Raw genomic sequence first — 23,050 nt, forward strand, 5'->3', positions numbered from 1 at the left:
AAAATTTGCTCCAAAAATCGAAGCTCATTCTTTATAATGATGTTTGGTTGGTGGATGTTTATTGGCTCTTGCGCTAATAAACCTCAACCTCTTTGTAGATGATCTCCTATAGATGATTTGGCTATACTGCGCCACATTCTTTCTGAGCTAGCGAGCAATTTTTTGTGAATCTTCCTTATTATAACAAGGATAGCAAAGTTATTACTTATTTCTTTAAAATTACTTCTAATATATAATTTTATAATCAATATTATCGCTTTTTATAACATTATTTAAATTCTTTTTGTTTGAAAAAATATAGTTCTCCCATGCTTTTTATATTTTTCGTAAGGGTTTGGATCGAATTTTTGAAATTTTCCGACATATGATCCAGATCATTATTGTGCTGAAATAATCTAACAAAAGATAGGTGCACTAAAATTTTGTAACACTATACTGCGTGTACTATACGATACTGGTTATATTTCTGAATTATGCGTTGTTAGTCTACGCGATTGATAAGATTTCTAGAATTTTTCTATATAAATGTGTATCTCTCCGCGTTAATAATTCTTAATTCTCTTAAAAGTGCATCTTTACCATGCTTCAACGTTTTCTTAAAATGTAAGAAGAGTTTAAATTATGCAAAACTCGAATGCCAGGTCTCGCCTTACATAAATTACATATCTCAAAAATGAATCAGCAATTTCTTTTAATTAATTCTATAAAATTATTTGATTTTGAACCTAAAAAATATCCATTGTATAGAATAATGTCTCCAAATGTAGGTTAGAGTTTTTTCATAATGGTATTTTGGAATGTGAGCCTATACATATAGATGTATAAAACTAAATACACAATATATTAAGAGAGATAAGTTAAGAAACTATTTAAATTATTACAATTTAACGTCAAAGAAACGTCTTAATCTGACGAAGTATTCTCGTTTGATCTCAACACTTATAGTTAAAACAAATTGAGAAAAAACTATCGTTCCATGCATGGGTAAGATTTTTAACAATCGCAATCGGTCAGGGTTTTTTTTTTCTCCAATTTTTAGGAAATTAAAACGAATAAGATGTTGTTTGAAAGATTAAAGTACAAACACGGAAGGAATTCGAGTAGAATCAAAGCTAAAAAAATTGAGCCTGAAAATAAATATACTCTTTTAAAAAATAAAGGAAAATTACTTAAAATTTTTAACAAATTTAAAATTTTCTTATATATGCTTATGAATATCTTTTAATAGGTTTTAGTTGGATAGAAAATTAAATGAAAGTAAGACATTGTGTATATGTATGTAATATATGAATATTTTATACCGGTGTAAGTGGAATATAAATCTGTCGCCATTTCTATCAATTCCACCAAAAAGCATTACACTGCAAATTGGATTAAAATCAATATATGTATACCTATTGATAGATTGAGAGATTATATTATTTTAAAGCGAAGTTCCATTTAAAATGTATTCAAAGTACATAATGAGCTCAAATAATGAAGAGCCTTTGCATCAAAGGAAGAAACATTATTTCATTTGACTTTTATTTCTCGTGTATTTTGCTTAATTAATTTTAATTGCCATCATTACTCACATAAGCGCATTCTTTGGTCTATGAGATTTTGCGTCGTAATTTACACATGAGAGTACTTCTACCTGCATATCCTTATTTGAAGATGGAAAAATATCACGAATGAAAATGTATTTTCAGTGAAACTTTACAATGGTTGAACAATAAGGAGAACATGTGGTTAAACAATAAGGAAGACATATGGTTAAATAATAAGGAGGAAAAATAACTGTAGAAATAAAGTTTTCGTGATTTTAGTGGAAAGTATAGTAAATAATACTCTTCAGTGAATATAATTAATCGTTGTCCCTCATCTGAATGAATAAAACTCTTAGTGTTATATTAAATAGGTGAACACAAATGATTTCAGAAACTTGGAAGCTCTATCGGGACTCTATTGGGAAATGTTAAGTGAGAATTAAAGAATTATTTTTAAAATAAAAACACCTGAAAAGGAATAATATATAAAAATTCTCGCGCCAATCTTTAATGAATGAATGATACTGATAAAATGTCAAAGATTACAAAAATAAAAATAAATTAATTAAATTTCTGAATATTAATACAAAACTGAACACATATAGAAATTGATAATGCTTTTATATCTATTGGAAGGAAAATCGTTTGAAAGAATGCGTTTCTCTTTTTATGAATCTGACGAAGCTCTATAAATATGCTCCCAGAGACAGTCTGAAAACATTGGTTTCATACAATGGGTTTCAATAAAGTAAAACTGTATTTTACGCCTTCAAAAAATAAATCTGACGTCTCATTTGCATTTAAAGTTCATACCTTTGTTTAAGATCATGGATTCAGATAGTAATCATTATTTTGGCAATGACTTATATATTATGACTGTCAATTACGGAAATTTGAACAGACAGGAAGTCAGCACTGTGATTGTAAATAAACTTATTTTGTAATAAAGAGAATCAAATCTTTCAGTGACCAGAATTGTTACAGATACGGGGCTATGAGACGCCTGTTCTGTCTGTAACATAGAGAAATACCTAGAGGAAACATTATTTTTTTATATTTTGGTAAGTACATCAATTTAGATAACTTTTTAAAAATAATGTTTACTATAAAAGACCGGGAGAGTTTTTTTCTGCCGTACTAAACCAGAACATGATTTATGTCTTCTGCATTATTTTTTGTGATTAGAAGGTGAGGATTAATCATGGTTTTATCGTATGCTGTGAAATTCCAAATGATTAAATTCTGAAGTCTTACGATATCTAAAGAAACAACCTAGTGAAAATGTTAATTTGAAATATATTAGATCACTCCAAACATGAGTTCAATAACCTAAAATGGCAAAAAATCAGGAATGTTCTAATCTCTCAGTAGGAGACAGAGCTTACAGATATGTTTTATTATTACTATTGTTTGAAAACCAACAGTTTCTCCGTTTCGTATATTTTCATTTCAATATATTGCTATCTATTTTTTTAACTATTTTCAGCATACAAATTTATTTTAGGTAGTGAGCTCACCCGTTTTCTATGTAGATAAAAGTTTTTCAACTATGCGCAGAAACGCATCGGTGGCTTGAATTACTAGGAAGACAGTAATTAATTCTCCTTATATAGCTAAATAATAAAGAGAGTTGTTGGAGATAGCTTAATAAAGTATTAAATTATATAGTAAAAAAACCAGCTGTAATTTTGCTCCACTAACTTGATTAACTGTCTGTTAGAACCACTGGGGAAGTTTTGACTAAATAGACAGTGAAGTAGCCCAGGACAGCTGGGCTAAGAGGACAGCAGGCAGCCCAGGATATCTAGGCTAAAAGGACTGCAAATTAGTCCGTTAAAAAGATATTACTTGCCTACTTGCCAAATAAATTGGTAAAAATATAAATTATATGAAATAAAAAATATTCGAATAATATTAACACTTTGTCAACTATAATATGCCAAACTCCTATTAGCTATATTCGATTCATTTATTTATTTATTACTGCATTTATAAACTCCACGCAACTCATGAGTCATAATAAATAAATAAATAAAATCGGGTGTATTCTAATAAAGTATTAAAATAAAAATTAACTTAAAATAAATAAATATCATTTTGATTATGTTAAGAAATTGTACTGAAATGTTGTACTTAACTGATTAATTTATTAAACGAAGGGCATCAAAATGCTTACATTCCTACTTGTTAGAGCAATGAAAATTTACTAAAAAGCCAATAACTAGAAGTACAATTTTGTATTTTTTGCTATTACTAATTATAAAAAGATTTTAATGGTAATATTATTACCCATATTATGCTGAATTACCATTAATGTTTTAAACATTGTGTCCATTGATCCACGTATAAGCATTTAAACGTTGTCAATTTTGATTTGTTAAAGATTAATCTTTCAAAATTGAATCAGTGAAAAGCCTAGCGCATATGTTCGTTCGAAGATTTACTCATTTACTGGAAATTGTTTTCAGTGGAAAGCTGATTTTAAAACTGTACACTGTAGAAAATCGTTTTGTAGAAAAATAGACGAATATATTAGGTTGTATAACTAAATTCTTTCCATTTTTTAACCGATCGCATTTAAAATTTATGAAGTTTGCAGGCCGATTAATTTAAAGAAATGTATCATACTTTTAGATTTATTTGGTTACTAAACACTCGTATATTTAGACTAATCAATCGGGAACTCTTTTTCTTTCTTGAAAATTCTCATCAATGCATGTACATTTAAGTGGTTTAGAAGTATTTAAAAATCAAGGGAATAAATTAAAACCAAAGTGTTATATTCGTTATCGCCTGTACTGATTTCATGCATTACAGTGATTCATTATAAAAGTGAACATTTCGTTCTCACAAAATACATTAGATACATTTGGAATGGGATTTCTTGAACAGAAATTAATAAAGCTTTAATAAGTGAAACACTAACATCATATCTGTTCTACATAATCACAAAGATATATATATATATATATATATATGTCTATAAAAGATTTGAGTGGTGCTCAAACGAACTAAGAAACATCAACAACAGCAGCAAAAGAACTTCAAATAAACTACTTACGTACAAAAGAAGTGTCTGTAACAGATAATTGTGGCTATTATAAGAAGGATTTTCATTTCATTGCCGTTGAAGTTTGAAATCATTCGGTAACATAATTCAACTATGTATTTAAAAACATGCAATTTAAATTTATTGTACTCTAGAATAACTGTAACTAAAAAAAAAGTAGATTACAATTTATATTATTTGTATTGAAACCCTCTGAAAACTTTCAGTGAGTTCTCAGAATTAAAAGCTAACACGAAACAATCACAGGAAATACACCTAAAAATTAAAAAAAAATTACCTGGAAAAATTGAATATTGCGTGCATAGGAATTTAATTTAATTTATTTATGTATTCAGAGACGAGATAATCTCTTAAGAATCAGATTACTTAATTTAAGTAAGTGCATGAAAGTGAACTAGTTATATATAAAATTGAATTTAAAAAAACTTTAACGTGGATTCGAATTTTGAAAAACTGCAATGATGATATGAATAAACAAAAATCTAAAAGCAAATTTTCATATTTAATTTGAACAATCACTGAATGAGGAACAAATGCCTTGTTGTGAATATTTTTGAAATGTAAGAAAAAAACACTTTTTTGATAAAAAGAGCATATTCTTCTGAAGTTTTAAAGAATATATTATAAACAAAATAAAAAAAAAATATTTTGAATAAATTAAAACAATTTTTGGAAACATAAGTATAAAGATGTAAGTATCATGCTTATCATATTAAATACCAAGACAGATGTCCTTATGAATACTGGAAAGAAATTTCAGTTAAGAATGTAAGAATAAAACTGAGCTTGAAATTTTAATTTTCTGTTTGAATTATCACAAATTCTTGTGTTTTAGATTTATCTTCCTAAATGTTATTCCATATAGTTCTTCTAAAAATTTTTTTTTGTCTTATGACATTTTATTAAACAAAATAAATTTTCCGTGATTTATGATCAAAAGCATTTAAAGAACTTTTTTTTTCATAGTAGAAATTACGATTTCAGTTTCAAGGCAATTCATTTGAAAATCATTCTTAAACTCTTTTTCTTCATTCCATATAAAATCTATGAGTTTTTGCCTCTTTTACACACTTCATTTGAGTACATAAATTAATCTACCATCTCAGTATTTTTTTTTAGTTCACAGCATATTCTGAAGCTCCTTGTTATTTTATGATAAAGAAAAGTTTAGAATTTATATTTTACGAGAAACCCCATTTATTAACGCTCCGTAAAATAAATAAAGACGGTTCTGTTGTCTGAATTTCTTTCTTGGAAAATCCGGTATAGCGAAAATAGCACTGAGACCATCTGAATTGACGTCATGTGAAGAAACCCACCTTGATTGGTATTGGAACAAATAATTCTCCTTGAAATCTGGAAAATTAAATTCTTTAAATGATATCCAATTAAACAGAATTTATAAATGATATTTATTTTCAATTTTTTTTCAATGGATTAAAACAAATTTTCTATCGATCATTACAACAAAGACTAAAAACACTAAAATATAAATAATTACTAAATTGTTATTAATTTGTTAGTTTTTTAAAATTCAGACTTTAAAATCTGCAAAATATTTTCCGAAAATTCTTCAAAACGGTAATTTTTAAGTTTCTATGATTTAAGATGAAACGCCCAAATCAGTTCCCAGTCTGGTGATTTCTGTTGAAATTCGAAAATTTAAGTAATTCATACTCGCGTGATGCACGTTAAACTCTCCGTAGCATCAAGAATAGAATTCATTCGAAGGAATTCACTGAAGGAGGAAAAAGCAAGACTAGTTTTTACATTGCATGAAACCATTAATCCAGTATGCTGTTAAACTATAAAGTCACATGAATTATATGTAATAAATTTTAAAATACTTTTGTGTCAAAAATATGTATTTAATCACATTTTCAGGCTGACATTGTATTTTAATTTATAAATTTTGAAATGAACAATTCAGTTTTGGGTTTTGATGTTCCATGTCTTTTACAGTTTCGTGCCCAATAGATTGAGGTTTGAATTGATTTACTGAACGAACCTTCAGTTTTGAAATTCACGCTTGCTAAAAATATCATACATGTCATCAGCTTGAGACATAATCAGCTGATATGGACGAAAAAAAGAAGTTCTAACATAGCTCAAAATTTGAAGTGGCTTTACCATGATGACGTTTAACCGTCAATGGCGGATTTAATATGCAGTACGACCATATGCATATTATTTTAAATGAGTTTTAAAATAATAATAAAATATCACTTAAATAATCGAAATCGTTTGCTTAGTTCAAAGAGGAATTTTATTTTAATCACCATTTTTTCTCTCATATTACAAGCGGATTACTATTAAATTTCAGAGGTTTTTTTTCAGATTTAAAATTAAATCGTTCAGTTAACGTGAGTTATCTTTATTCTTTGAACAAAAATTGCTCATTAATATTAGATTATAAAAATCATAACTGGTAATTTCATATTTAAATTTTGAAAATAATTTATGAGCTATGATGAGCCAAATAGTTTAATAACATTTACCTTTTAGATATGGAATGCGTTAAGCCACAATAATCCTGGTTTCGTCAAACCTAAACACATTAAATAAAATAAGAAAATAGAAATAATACATAATTAATCTATGTGAAACTATATTCATTCATAGAATGAATTTTTTCTTAAAGAATAGTAATTTGTATAAAGTAAATTATGTTGTTTATAGTAAAAAAAGATATCATCAAGCTATCTTCAAAATGAATTATCTTTAGGACCGACAAATATACAAATCTTAACCAGTTCATAACTAATTTATATAATATTAGGACCATTAAAAATAGATGAGTAAACATTTTAAAATAATTTAAGTGCACACTCAAACTTTATTTATCAGATGAATGTTCAAACCTATCAAATATTTTGTACGTGATAATATTTGATATCTTAAATATTATGTCAGGCCGTAGTGACCGAAATTATACATCCTACTGATGTGCCATTTTTGATAAAGTTTTTTTTATAATTTAATAACAGTAATTTTTTCATGCAAACAGAACGCGTCTATTATTGTACACTATCTACCAATAAGTATTTCGACACCTGTGCAAATGCAGATATCTGCGGTCCTGATATACGTCACGCCTTCTATACTTAAATATCGTGTAGGAAACATCATTGGCATTAGTGGAATGCAAGATGCCACACAATTCAGAGCAGTTTGACTTCGAGAAAGGCTTCATTGCCAGATATCATAGAAATGACCGATCCTTAAGGGACATATCTAGTGAGTTAAACATTCCGAAATCAACAGTGGCTTTTGTGATTAAGAAGTGTAAGGTGAGGGGTGATTATCGGAATATGCTTCGACCCGGCAGATCCACAAAACCAAAAGATTGGGACCGACGAATGCTGTCCAAAGAAATTCGGAAAAAACTCACCAAACAGATGGCCCACATATTCCATGAGTTCTAACAAGCATCCGGGATTATTTTTTCCATAAATACCATTAGAAAGGAAGAACATTTGCTTGACTTCAATGGCCGTGCTGCCACCCATAAGTCTTTGATTACAAAATCCGACCGCGCTGCTCGGTTGAGGTGCTGCAAATGATGTCAAAATTGAACCATAGATGAGTGGAAAGAGGCTCTCTGGAATGATGAATCAAGTTTCAATCCCTGCCAGTCGAATAGCAGAGTCTGGGTTTGGTGTATGCATGGAGAACGTCGTTGGCAGAATGCATTGTGCTTACAGTAAAGTTTGGCAGAGGTGGAATTATAGTCTGGGGGTGTTTCTCGCGATACGGACTGGGACCCTTTTTCCCAATTCATGGTAAGCTCAACGCCTACTCCAACTCCACTATTCTAGACAACGCTGTGGCAATTTTACGGGTTGGATTATTGTTATTTCCAGGATGACAACGCCACTTGTTATGTTGAGAGGTCCACCATGGATTGGTTTGATGGCAACAGGGGGGACTAACTAGATTGGCCTGCCCAGAGTCCAGACTTGAATCCTATAGAAAACCTCTGGGATGAGTTGGATCACCTAATAAATTAGTGCAGCAACTGTACAAAATCGGTGAAAGAACTTACATGTCTTCTCCAAGCCAAGTAGAAGAAAATACCACCGTCCATCATCTAAACACTTGTGGACAGAATGCCCAGAAGAGTTGAGGCTGTAATTGCCTCAGGTAGAGGTTCTGCCAACTACTGAATATTAATAAATTGTGTTTATCTCCTTTATCACAGGTGTCCAATTACTTGTTGGTAGATAGTGTATAAAAAGCTAGTCTTAAAAAGAGTAGCATTTTCACTTTAAGTTTACTTCAAAATGAAATAGGTATAAAAATTACAAATCAACACATAGCACTTAAATTTTTATTAGAAAGTATAATACTTACTCTTTAACTTTATCTGGAATGCAAACATGATCCATTGGAATGAGTTCTTCCAGTTCTTGCAAGCTGTTGACGAATCGTAGTTTCCGGCTGAATTTAGAACTGAAAACGAAGGAAATACATCATTTCTAAAGAACACCAGAATGTATATTAAATTGTTTAGTGGGAATTTATGAGTGTCAGATTTTATCTTTGCTTAATATGATTTATTTAAAATTAACTTGCTTCTCAATTGTTTTTGACCTATTTTCTCTTAAATTGTTATGTCCTTCTTTTGGTTATAAAGTATTACAATAACAGAAAAAAGTTTTGTTTGAGAAAATTTTATTAAATCAGTCCACCTTTCAGTATTGAGAAAAATTATTATAAATGAACAAAGATAATTATTCTAAACCAACAGAAATCCATGAGTTGAATCTGAATGATCAGAACGCCTTAAACAATTATACATAACTATAGACAATGTATGCCAGACTACCATTACGAGTGTCGCATGCATAGATCCGTACAAGTGGGATGCATTCCGTCATCGATGTTGAAGCCATTCATAAGCTACTAATAGCCATGAGTAGGGTTGGGCAATGACTGAACTTCATCATCGTGAAATATCGTTCAACACATACCGATATTTTTATATATATTGTGATATCATTATTTATTAATAGCTATTATAAATTATAAATAGCATCTCTTAACATGCTGACTAATCAATACGACTCCAAATAAAAGGAAGTTTTATAATAAAAATATGCGTTTTCGTTCGAATAAAAATTGAAAATAATTATGTTAAAACCCCTTTAATAAAATATGTCAAATGAATTTTTAAATCATTTCAAAATACTGTGTATTTAAAAATAAAAAAAGTGCATGAATAAAAAGAGGAAAGAAAAGAAAACCATTTTATACTGCGTGAAAATTTGAGAGAAGCGTAACATCTAATCTAATCGGATAAAGTGAAATAAATTAGAGTAATAAAATTTATCCATTAAAAATAATCTTTATCTCAAATAAAATATATATATATATATATATATATATTGTAATAAAAATATATGATGAAATTGGAAAAGAGCATTTTTTTAAAGATATAAAGCTAGAAAAATTATACACTTTTAGAAATATAAAAGTACATAAAACAGAAATGTATGCGGATTAAAAAGAAAAGAATAGAAGTTCAACACATATTTTCCACGGTAATGTAAAACGATATATTGAATTCCCAAAAGGATATTTGTAAAACATTGTCAGGATTGATTCTTAATAGTCATGCAAATTCAACAACTATCGAAATCGCGAAATTACTCAAAATTTGATAAGTATGGAAAATACAATATATGTCGAAAATGGGTAAGTATCGGGAAACCGATATGTATCGATAATTCGATAAGTATCGGCGATTTGATATGTATGAAAAATTCGATATGCATGGGGATTTCGATCAAGATTTATCGAGCACTCAAACTAGTTTTGAAAGGAGTTCAGCAAGCAATTTATCTGCCAGGAGAAAGCGGAGGTACAACGACACTTCTTTGTATGCGAGTACGCTTGAATGTGAAAATGCGAGCTGCGAATAAAATTGTGGACTTAATCTGAATGAATCCTTTTTTCTTTTATTTCTGAAGATGGATATTTACCGATTATACAAAGTACAGTCAACAATCTTCTGATAACCGCAATCATTTTTCCATAATGGTATTCATTTAGGGAATAAAAAACAGTTCTTTTTCCAAAATGACATGCTTAAAACAAGTATTTTTATATATTAGAATATGAAAGTGTTTATATAAATATTAATAAGATAGATTTATAAGATAAGACAGATTTATTTTATCGTGCACCAATGTTTATGTTATCGATAGATCGATATTTTTCGAAAAATCGATTTTTATGATAAATCGAAAATCGCACAGCCATAGTCGTGGATATGCCACAAGGGAAATTGAGAAGCTGCTTATGGCGCAAGTTAACTTAACCTCGAATCCAAGTTTCCCCTTGTTACAAGTGGAGCAGTATTCGAGGGAAAGATTGTCTTTTGGAAATGTAGAAATATTTTTTTATAATTGTTATAAATAAAAAGGAACTATTATCAACCTAAAAAAGAAAATGTATTTTTTATCAGATTTTCAGATATTCGCATTTTTACATACCTGATAAAAGGTTTCGTCATTATAACGATCGTCTTTAACCAAAATGTGGGATGGACAAGGTAGAGACCCTTTAGATTTTTCCGAAGTCTAAAAAATTGGATGAAAATATTAAATTGTATTCAAAATTTTATGTTTTCTAAAATGTACTGTAAAATTTCACATACAGAGAATATCAAAGAACAAGAATAAATAAAAGAACTGTCTAACTTGACTGCCAAATTAGATGGTAGGTTGTACTGACAAAATATTTCATCCTAAAATTATTATAATTGATATATTCAATCAAAATATGTCTTGCAGAAAAATGGTGTTGCATGAAATACGCTTCGATGACAGTTCTCACTTTAATAGGTGATTTTGTGTGATCAATATGCTTGTCTAATCCCGAATCTTTTCAGTTTTGCAGTTGTTTTACGATTGAGGTTTTATGCTGAAAATATTAAATGGATGGTTGTAAATAGTGTAACTTATTATGAATGTAATTGTTTCATGTGTTTTACCACTTTTTATGGATATTTGATTTTATAGTCTGGTCGAAATCCTTTGGAGGAACAAAAGAGTATTTATAATAGTAGCAACCTTGCAATCTGTATCATAATTTCCCGATATGCTCACATGTCCTGTTTTATGTGCTTAGTTAATTTCCCTCTAATAGACACTGTATTCATCAGATAAATGTTCCTTCTCTTTTTCAAATTATCTTTCCTTTTCTTATCTTGTCTTGTTTTGCAAAAACGCGCTTCTCTGTAAGCGTCTTTTTATTGAACACTTTACAAGAACATTTGATTCCCCCCCCCTCCATTTATTATAATTGGGCTTTTTCCATTGACTTTTTTATGAACTTTAGCAATTCGTTTTAATATTTGCTCCCTTTGGCATTTAGATGCGGAAATGCAAAGTGATTTATTCACCAATTCTTCAAACATTTTTTTTTTGTTTATATTTAAATGGGTTGGTTGCATGAACCTGTTTTAGTTCAATTTTGGTTTTACATTTGTAATATTAGAGATTTTTCAAGGGCTGGAGTAGAGCTGTTATCTGGCACCAATTCTGTCTATACTACAGTATATTCTGCATTTTTAAGTGATACTTCATATGATATATCCAGATATTGTCATTCTAGATATAATAACGTTTATGTTATTTATTGTCTGTATCTCTTTACTTTTAGATCAACAAGGGCATCAATGTGAAAAAGCTGTTTGCTAGTCTTTCCAATTTACATATTTAGAGGCTGAGGTACATGCATTAGAATTATGTCCAACTATAGAACGGCGGCCATTCTTTCTCTCAGCAGCTTTGGCATATATTGTATGAATGGACTTAGAGATACCGAGACATTAAATGGGGGTATAAAATTCTTCGTAAGTTATCGCCTTCCATCACAGCGAATAAGATTAAAAAAAATGATTAAGTATTCAAGTATTCCTTACAATTGCCATTAGCAGTGCTAACTGTGAGAGAAACTTTTCGAAACTGAAACTGATAAAAAATTATTTAAGAACAGCAATAAGTACTTTAAGGCCAACCAATCTGGCTATCTTTATTGGGCAAAATGTATGCAATGCTATAGATAATTATAGCTCAATTAAAGACTTTGGTCTTAGAAAAAGTAAACGAATAAGATTTTAGTTAAAGACAAAAGTTTTATTTTCAATTCTAATAACATTTTAATCAAATATATATTGTAACAGTATTATTTTATTTCTAATTTCAAATTGATTTGGATTTTATATTTTATTCTCTGTTATTCGTTAAGTATTTTTTAATATTATATAATAAAAACTTAGTCCTGACGACCTATATCATAAATGTTGTTTATATATATCCATAAGTTGCATACTTGTATGAACATACATACACGACTTCTTTATTTGTACCCTGCACCATACCCAATAACAAATTTATACTTACCGAAAGGGTCTCTTCCACCGAGGGGGGGGGGCCTCATACGAGGATAAGAAGCTTCCGGTTTGGTGGTTGGTTCTCGTCACCCGAGTGGTTATAGAAATGGTAGGGTTCGGTTACCTCCTTCCGATGACGAGACGTGCGCGGGGAGGATTGTACCGTGGCTGGTGATGGCCCTTAGGACTCAACCTTAGTTCCCACCAATGCTGTCGGGGCGATCTTATCATTCAAATTTAATCCGAATGCCCTTAATTAGGAAGGGGGCGGAGTAACCTTGTATGGTTACTGAATTACTGTAAATTTTGAAATCTTCTACATAAATTAGGTGGTGGAAAATTTGGCATACGCAAGGGCGGCTGAAACCTACGTTTCAGAAAAAAAAAAGTTAAACATTCCAGAGGTTGATTGACGTTGTTCTCCATTGTAAATCAAATTTTGGAGCTTATAATGAAGCGATTATGTTCATCCTAGTATGCCCCGTCCACCATGGAGCTCAAAAAAGGAAGCCAGTTGCAGGCTCTAGAATTTCTCCTACCTTAATACTTAATCTTAGGGATAGTATCTAGATACAGACCTAACTTCCCAGCAATACTTCCTTCTCAAAAAAAAAAAAAAAAAAAAAAAAAAAAGGCCCATTCGTCCGATTTCGATTTTAAATGCAGCTCCTATACAGGATGTGCTTAAGTCGTTTGATAAAGAAGGAAATCTAATACGCAAATGCGTAGTTAGGGATTTCTATAAACCGTCAATCGTGCAGTGATGTGAAAGTCACGTGAAATACAATTAAAGTTCCACACCTTTGCGCATACGTTTTTTAACCAGAATTTATTTTAGTAACAGATTCATTTATAAAGAGAAAGCCATATATCCTTCTTACCTCCTATCAATCATCTGATAGCATCTCTTTAACCAACCAAAACTTGGCATGCAGCTTCTTGAAGTAGCCCCATGCAGATATACTAGGACATAGTCTTCAGCAACAAGTTGAGACAAAGTAGTCAAAACATACCTGAAAAAAAAAACAGAAATAAATATATACCTCTTGAAATACACACTGTAAATAGGAGTTGAATCTTGAAGATTTTTTTTTTCTATTACGCCATTTCAGTGCTTTTTTTTTTTTTTTTTTTTTTTTTTTTTTTTTGTCTTTTTACTAACCAATGTGAATGTTCTCTTTAGACATTCTCGTATATTTCCAAAATATACCACATTTTGGTTCTTAAATTATCGCATCGAAAAGAGAATTGAAAATGAATTTTAGAGCAGCACTTCATTTCGTTAACCGATTTAGTCCAAAATTTGACATTGATCTAAAATTTATTTCTAAAAATCGCTATTAAAATACATGTATCTGGCTTGGTGCAAATTTGATTTATTGCACTTAAATGCATATTAAGAGATAGGCAGTGCACTAAACTGTGGACTTCCTCACAAAATTTGATACGGAACTACATTTCTGATGGGAAAAAAACCACTGCCTTTATACAAAATTTCAATCAATCGTTGCGTTTTTGAAATGTAGCGTCCATATTCAAACAGACAGAGTTTTCTTAAATACATTTAGTCCAAAATTTAATAAAAACCTTCACGTTTGATGTTAAAACCACATACTAAACTTCGTCTTTTTAATTTTTTTCGTTTTTCAGTCATGTTGTTCATGCAACAGACAGATATAATGGAGACATGTCAAAATCTCAAATATTTGATTATTACAGTCTTTTTCGCACTTAATGTATAAAGAAGTAAAAATTCAACTATAATCGAATCCTGTTCATTTCCATCACATTTGTGTGAAAAGAATTAAAGCGAAAAAGGATTTTATCTATATTTTAGTTACAGGATGATAGTGGTAAAGTGGATCTTCAAGGATTTCAACATGTTAAAATTTCATTATACCAGAGATATTCTGTCTTTGTGTAATATGAGAAAAAAAATATCTGAAAGGTCCACAGTTTAATGCAAATTCAATCAGAAAAGCATTAACTATTTATTTTTATCATTTTTAAGTAAATATATAATTCTATTTGTTCAATAGCTAATTAAAATGTATATTTTAATCTATTAAAAGGTTAGAAAAAGATTTATTGTGTTAACTTACAAAAAGAGATTGTCCATCACATAATCATAGTCTAATCTGCTACGATCGGGAAGATAACAAGCACTGAAAACAATGATAGCAAGGTTTGATGATCCAATATATCCTGAAAATTCAAAAGAAAAAATATCTTAAACATGACCTTTTGGAAAAATGAAAAATAATTTGTATACATTTCATGCAAGTTTGTTAAATTGTCTGATCCCTAGTAAACTAAATGTTGTCCTAAATCAATGAATATCAAACCCGATAGAAGACGGCTAATAACACTAAGGAAAGTAATAAATACTTCCCCTATTTATTAGTCAAGATAACTGAATATATCACGATTACCATTAATGCTGGGTTATGACTGAACTTCGCTATCATGATATATCGTCCGACACGTATCGATATTCTTCGATATATCATGATATCATTATTTATTTATAGCTATTATAAATAGCATCTCTTAACATATTGACTGATCAGAAAGACTCCTAATGAAAGGAAGTTTCAATTTATATATTAAAAATTGATTTCTTTTGAATAAAAGAAAATATGTGTTAAAACCCCTTTAATAAAGTGTGTCAATGCCAAAGCAATATCTGCATGTTACAATTTATAACATTTGCGTTTTCCCACTTTAATAATTTTTAAAATTTTACTCTTTTTACTGCTGACTTAAAAAGACTTCAGTTCCTTTCATTCTTTGTAAAAAATAAAACGACATAATAATGCCTTTAACAAGTAAAATTAAGTAGTTTTAGTAAACCAAAATCTGATATCTTGAAAAATTAATTTTGTACATGAATTACATAAATTTTTATTCTTATTTTAATAGTATTATTGACAGACTAAATTTAAATATGCACTAGAATTTTAGCAATAGATATTTTATAAAAATAAAATTAATCATTCAATTTACTATTTCAAAACTCAAAAAGAGATGAAAAATAATTAATCCGAAATGAGTAAAAAATTAATAACAAATATTATGGAGGATAAATTTATTTACGGACGAATGATGAAATACATTAAAAGTTTTAGAAAAGGTCCTGACCACGATAAAAAAAGAAAAACATGTCATTATATATCATTAATATATACTCAATGAAAAAATAACTAACACTCAACACTGTATTTCTGAATATTAAAATTCTAGCTAACTATCTTTTATTTCTGAGTGCACTATCAACATTTTTGCATATTATAAAATTTAAAGTAAAACGAAATTAAAATAAAAAATTAAAATGAAAGGTAGGATGAAAAAAGGATTATACAAAAAAACAGTTAAAAGATTAACAAATCAGCACTAAAATATGTTTACATTAAAAACAGAAAAATAATGATTTCACAAAAAATTTCTTACGTCAATTGAATGGAGGAAATTTTTAATCAATTCTAAATACTGTGTGTATTTGAAAATAAAAAAAAGAATATGAAAAAGAAAAAGGAAAGAAAAAAAATTCTTTTAAACCGCGTAAAAATTTGAAAGAAGCGCTATATATAATCCAATCATACAAAGTGAAATAAATTGGAGAAATAAAATCTAGACACTAAAAATAATTTTTATCTTAAATAAAAAATAACATATTGTAATAAAAAAAATATAATGAAAATGGAAAAGAGCATTTTTTTAAAGATATAAAGCAGGAAAAATTATACACTTTTAGAAATATAAAAGAGCATACAACAGAAATGTATGCGGATTAAAAAGAAAATAAAAGATAAACACATATTTTCCACGGATATGTAAAACAATGTTTTGAACACCCCCCAAAAATATTTGTAAAACATTGCCAGGATTGATTCTTAAACGTCATGCAAATTCGAGTACTATCGAAATCACGAAATTACTCAAAATTTGATAAGTATCGAAAATACAATATATATCGAAAATGGGTAAGTATCGGGAAACTGATATGTATCGATAATTCGATAAGTATCGGCGATTTGATATGTATCAAAAATTCGATATGCATGGGGATTTCGGTCAAGATTTATCGAGCACTCAAACTAGTTTTGAAAGGAGTTCAGCAAGCAATTTATCTGTCAGGAGAAAGCGGAGGTATAACGGCCCTTCTTTTTATGCGAGTACACTTGGGTTTTAAAATGCGAGCTGCGAAAAAAATTGTGGATTTAATCTGAATGAATCCTTTCTGCTTTTATTTCTAAAGATCAAAATTTAGCTATTAAACAAAGCACAGTCAACAACCTTCTGATAACCGCAATTATTTTTCCATAATGGTATCATTCATTTAGGGAAGAGAAAACAGATTTTTTTTTTCCAAAATGACGTGCTTAAAACAAGTTTATTAGAACTTGACATAATTTATAGAAATATTAACAATAATTCTGTATGAAGGTGAAATAGAATGAAGAGCAACAAAAACAAACACTAACCGATAACGAAAACGAAATCGAAGGCGCAAATTAATTGTGATTATCGACTTATTGTATCGCTGTTTATCGTGAATTATTATTCATGATCAAGATTTCGGTAGATCGATATTTTTCGAAAACTGGCATAAAAAAAATCGATCTTTTTTAAATACCATTTTGTTTTCAATAAATCGGAAATTGGCGATGAGGTACTATGTACTGATAACTCTCTTTTATATAAAGATATATTCGTTTATTTTAAATGAGTAAGTTCGTATTTATAAGTTTACTACCGATTTGACTTCTTAAATATTTCTTTTCAATTTATTTTATTTGGGGTTAGAGAGGAAATACTTACCTCCATGAGAGAGTACTTTTTTATATGGTTCGATGACTTTCATATCGATTCTTCTCTCCTCTCCTCCGACAACGCAGGCTTTCCAATGACTTCCGCTGTCCCGGATTTCTTCCGTTGCTATAATGGATAGAGAAATGAAAACTCTTGAAAGATATTCATTTAAACATTGACAGAAAAGTTTAAGTTAAGGTTGAGGTGCGGTATCTCAGACCGCTAAGGATGGACTTTCGTTCACCCATATTCTATTTTTAACTCAATCGAATTGATTGATCCTGTAGCTTCTTGTTTCGTCACCATCACTACATGTGCACTTTTTCAACCGGTTTCCGTGGATGCTTTTTAAAACATGTCAGCTATTTCTTTGCGCGACGTCTGTGAGACCGCACTCCCTTTTAGTGTTCCAGTTTTATACAAGGCTTAGCAGATGGCTCTAAAATTGGTCCTCGAAATACCCTCCAACCTACTGATCCTCGTTATGAAGCAGAGCTCCAGAGACTTTTAAATGAAGCAGAAAGTGATTTTAGTGATGAGGATAATTGTAAAGAAGATTTTTTTTCGATGAAGGTTCGCATTTGATTCTGATATATATGTTCAAATACAATTAATTTTTCTAGTAATAATGTATTTTGAAAAATTTCTAAAATATATTAACATACCAAGAGAAATATCTACAGAATTTACAGGCTGATTTTTATATTAGTACTTAACTTATATGTTTAATATGCCTTCGAAAAGCATACTACAAATGTTCACAACTTTCTGCGCAGAAATGATGCCGATAAAAAAGTCATTTTTACCTATTGTCAATTTTTTTTCATGTAATTATTGAATTTTTCATTATATTGTTTTCTATATATCTTTGCATACCGGAAAAATAATATAAGCAAAGCTTTTTCAAGAATATTAGTTGCTGTAACATGCAATTTGAGAAGAAAATGTATGCTCAAACGCAATTATTTTTTCCAATGATAATATATTTGGGAAATTTCTAAAACATATTTATATATCAAGAAAAAAATCTGCAGAATATATTGACGGATTTTCATACTAATATTTTCATTAAAAAATTTAATTTGAGTGTAAAGAAAATGCGGTCTCGTAGACTACACCTCTCCAGTTAAGTCCTAAATTTTCACCTCCTCAGTTAAGGTTTAAAATATGTAATTGAAAGTCGGTGGAATTCTATCCATAAATAAAGCATGTTTCAATTGAAAAATATAAGGTAGAAAACTATCAAATGTAAAAAAGAATTAGTGTTAGAAAATAATTTCATTATTTTTTTCAAAATAACTTTAAAATAAGTGTATCGAAATCTAAGCCAATCTTTAAATCTTCCACATACACTTTAGACTTAGATGTAGGCATTTTCTAATTTTAATCTGATAGTTTGAAATAGATAATTCTCATATTTGATACTATTATTTGTTGATTGAATGCATTAAATCAATCTTTTCTTTACAACAAACATACGATTGTGACCTACAATAATATATCCAAGAACTCATATGATCAATTATTTAAAATTTCTCACTAGTTCAAAAACGTATCTTAGAGTGTCAAATTTTCTATTTTTGTTAGAAGACCTTATTAGTGTGATACCCTATCACTTAAATATGTACTTTTAATGTCCTTCATGTTACTTTCCTGCCCAAAGCAAGCACTAAATATTTCAAGTTCTCGTTATGAACCGAATGCATGAAATTTAGATATAAAGATGATGTAAGATTTCGTATATTGCTATATAGGGGGTCATCATTTGAAGATTACTGTAAAGAACGGCTTAGGAGAACTCAAGTATAAAAACTAAAAAATAATTCGATGTATTTTTGCATGAGTATCAGAAAGGCGGAAATAGTGCATGGCAGGTTGTATGAAAACTAAATAAAACCTATTATTTTTGTGTAAATTTTGTCTATCTATTTTCAAACGTCTACTTTTCATAGAGAATACAATTCTCTTAAGATTTATGATTCTAGAATTCAAGTCTATCGTTCAATCAATTATAAAATTATATAATGTAAAACACATATTTTCGAGCAGTTTCGTGGCCGAGAGAAAGAAGACACTATGAATTTTTAAACTTCGCTTTTATTCCATCCCGGGAGGTATAATTTAGGTACAAGCAAGAAGCAACGAGGTGCATCAATCTACAGCACGACACAAGAGCGAAAGAGGGAGAAATATTTTCCCCCAGTGATTATATACTATGAGATTCTGATAGGAATTTCCTTACACGTGTCGATTTAGGAAAGGGAATTTAAGTGTCTTTTAAAAGAATTTGCTTAGAATGACCGATTTTTATCCCTTCACTCAGAGATGAGGACCGCTTATTTAAGAATTTTTACAGAGCTCGTGTAGCATTAATAAAATAAAAAAAAAGGTGGAATTGGTTCAGGAAATAAAAGAACATTTTAGAATTAAGTTAATATGGGTTAAAGTAAGATAAAAATTAGCAAATTAACTAGGATTTAATTCAGATTTAGTGATATCATTACATATCTATATTAACAAGCTGAAATATATTAGAGTGTTTACTTTCCATGTATGTATAAATCTCAAAGTTCATAAACAGTAAATGAATCTTACTATCGAAAAGATCATCATCCAAGTCATCTGGGGTATCAATGTCATCAGGAGTAGCAAGATCATCGAGGGGTGATAAGACATCACTTTTGTTGCTTAATGAATCGATACTTCTCTGATCATCATCTTTTAAGACATCCGAACTTAGAACATCTGGGTTCACTGTTATTTTTCTTCTGGAATCACTGCCTTTGGCATTAGAAGACATCAGTGTTTTTGGCCTCTCTAAAAATGAGTTGTTGTCATTTAAAATAATATATATAAATCATAGACAAATAAAAAAAAATATTTTAAGACGCTCTTTGAATTTTATTAAATATGATATTTAAAAATTACCAAATTATCTTTTTTGAAAATTTAATGCAGAAACACTAAGTTTCTGAATTTAACCCTTTATATTCTGAATAAATTTATCAGCAATCTTGTAATTGTACTTCTGCGTCATTAAATAGATCTCCAGAATAAAGTACAATGCAAAATAATCTCAGGAAATAAGAAAATACATTTTTAATTAAATAAAGTTAGTTGATTTCTTGCTTTATCGGAAATATATTCTTCCTTGCCTATTATCAGAAAAAGGGGATCCTAGTAGGATGCTATAAGAGTTTAATAAAAGCGATATTTAACAATTTAAACAGCAAGCGGTATGGCAGACAGTATTTTAATATTTTGTTATTAAGAAACGAGAGAAAGACTCTAACTGCAGACGAATTCAAATCAAAACGTTCGAATTAGTCAAATTCCACTGTATATGTGTGGCAAACTTTGTTTCTTCTGGAAGTTTTCTTCTTCTTTCTTTTTAAATGGCGAATATTTTTCCTATAGCACCCGGACTTCATCCTTGTCCACTATTTAACATATTTTATAGATTTTTTTTTTTTTTTTTGAGTAAAAAGATGTTTAAGGAATTTGTTTATGCATTGTAATATCTTGGCCAAGACTGAAAAAATAGGTGAATAGCGTAATGAAATAATTCTTTTATTTACAGCCCTATATATTTACAACGAACAACTTGTTTTCATCTAGGTTAATATTATTTACAAAAATGAAATAACAGTTCAATAAATCACAAAAAAAAAAAAAAAAAAAAAAAAAACCGCCAAACGCTAATAGGCTGTTATTTCTAAGCGGCTACTTCAGGGCCTACTGAATATAGCCGCTTTAGAATAGATCAGGGAAATCTACTTATCTTTATCGGGTGAACCTTAAAACAGAAGCCCGAATCACACGGAGCTTCTAAAAAAAGGAACAACTTTTCCGCACTCTGAAGTCCCTCCGAATTCTAATTCGAAGCCTTTCTCCCCTCTCTCCGCCTCCGGTTTCCCATTGGTTAACTTGAGTTCCTATCACCCAATAGTTGCTTAGAAACGCTTCCTCAATGGTCTCAACTCAAGGAATGGTCTCAAGGGAGTGTCTGTTAATGAACCATCTTTGTGGCCGACCGCCTCATGAGCATATGTCAATTACAATCAATTCGCTGCTAACGCCGGCTGAAGTGCACCTGTGTTTGACATTTAATGGCAATGGTTGCTGGTGATTGATTGATTCTTGATGACTTGAGGAGTCTCTTCAAAAAGGTAAAAAAGCAGTTTAGCATCTGGGTGTTCCGACATTCCTGTCACTTGAAGACATGATGGATCTATTTGAAACAATGGGATACACATCTGTGTTCACACACCGGGATAGTAACAAATGACCAGATACAATGAATCTCCTATTGGAAAGGATCCATACCTGGAGGTCTGTATACACTTAACTATGTGTGGGAAAACGGGGAACTTTACATCTAGTCAGGATGTCATTAACCATGTGAGGGAGGAGGGAAAAATTGTTGTAAGATCTAGTTTGAATCCCAAATTGCTTAATCTGACAGTTTTCACTCATTACTTAAATTTTATGATAACTTAATTAAGATTGAAGGTACAAAATTAAATCATAGACGAAAGACTTCTACCCTTAAAGACAAAAAAATTAGTTATTTTACTACATGAGTAAATTTTTAAATGAATAATTTTTTTTAAAAAAAAATGTACCTCAACAACGTTTGGTATCATTAAAAGAACTTTTTTGAACTGAAGGTGATGTAAATTTCATTTTTGTGCCGTAATAGCTTCAGTAGTTATGGTGAAAAATCACTGAAATTTACTTAATTATCTGATCCCAAAGGTTAAATCGAGCAATTTAGGTACAACAGGACAATTCGTGACTTAATTTTTGTCAGTTATCATCAAGCAGTCAGTCATCATCAGTTATCATTATTTGTCAGTTATCATTAAAGCGTGATCAAAATGATGGTCAAGAGATCGTTTTTAAATTTAGCATTGTTTACATAACTTGTTGAAATAACAAGTGATATATTATTGGGAAGAGACTCGTAATTATGAATCATGGTCAGACGACTAGGAAAATTATAAATTGTGATCCCCTTTTCAAACTTCTGAATCACACCAGCAGAAGGGTGTCAAATTTAATGTGCTCTATGTCCACATAGATCTCCACTCTTAACGGAATCGGTTTTCTAACATTAGACTCTTCAATTCAGTAACTGAATTAATGGCACTTTGAGACATAGTTCTTAGTTTGTATTCAATTTTCGTCCTTCAAACTTCAAGTTGCTTCTTCTCACACAACAAAAGATATTCTTTG

General features: G+C 29.8%; 1 protein-coding gene across 3 annotated transcripts in view; it reads right to left on the reverse strand.

Annotated features, from left to right (window-relative positions):
- Positions 1-5,338: 5,338 nt before the first annotated feature.
- The window catches only part of LOC129960629 (protein prune homolog 2-like), a 37,010-nt gene continuing 19,298 nt past the window's right edge, over positions 5,339-23,050 (reverse strand). For all 3 annotated transcript variants that reach the window (XM_056074172.1, XM_056074173.1, XM_056074174.1), the window contains 8 exons: positions 20,408-20,629; positions 17,822-17,938; positions 15,103-15,205; positions 13,882-14,013; positions 11,097-11,183; positions 8,953-9,051; positions 7,098-7,147; positions 5,339-5,955 (listed from right to left, as the gene is read on the reverse strand). In XM_056074172.1, coding sequence (XP_055930147.1) covers positions 7,117-7,147; positions 8,953-9,051; positions 11,097-11,183; positions 13,882-14,013; positions 15,103-15,205; positions 17,822-17,938; positions 20,408-20,629 — 791 coding nt within the window. In that variant the 3' untranslated portion in view covers positions 5,339-5,955; positions 7,098-7,116. The remainder of the gene's footprint in view (positions 5,956-7,097; positions 7,148-8,952; positions 9,052-11,096; positions 11,184-13,881; positions 14,014-15,102; positions 15,206-17,821; positions 17,939-20,407; positions 20,630-23,050) is intronic.

This window comes from Argiope bruennichi, chromosome X2 (genome assembly GCF_947563725.1).
Source record: "Argiope bruennichi chromosome X2, qqArgBrue1.1, whole genome shotgun sequence".
NCBI classification, from domain to species: Eukaryota; Metazoa; Arthropoda; class Arachnida; order Araneae; family Araneidae; genus Argiope; species Argiope bruennichi.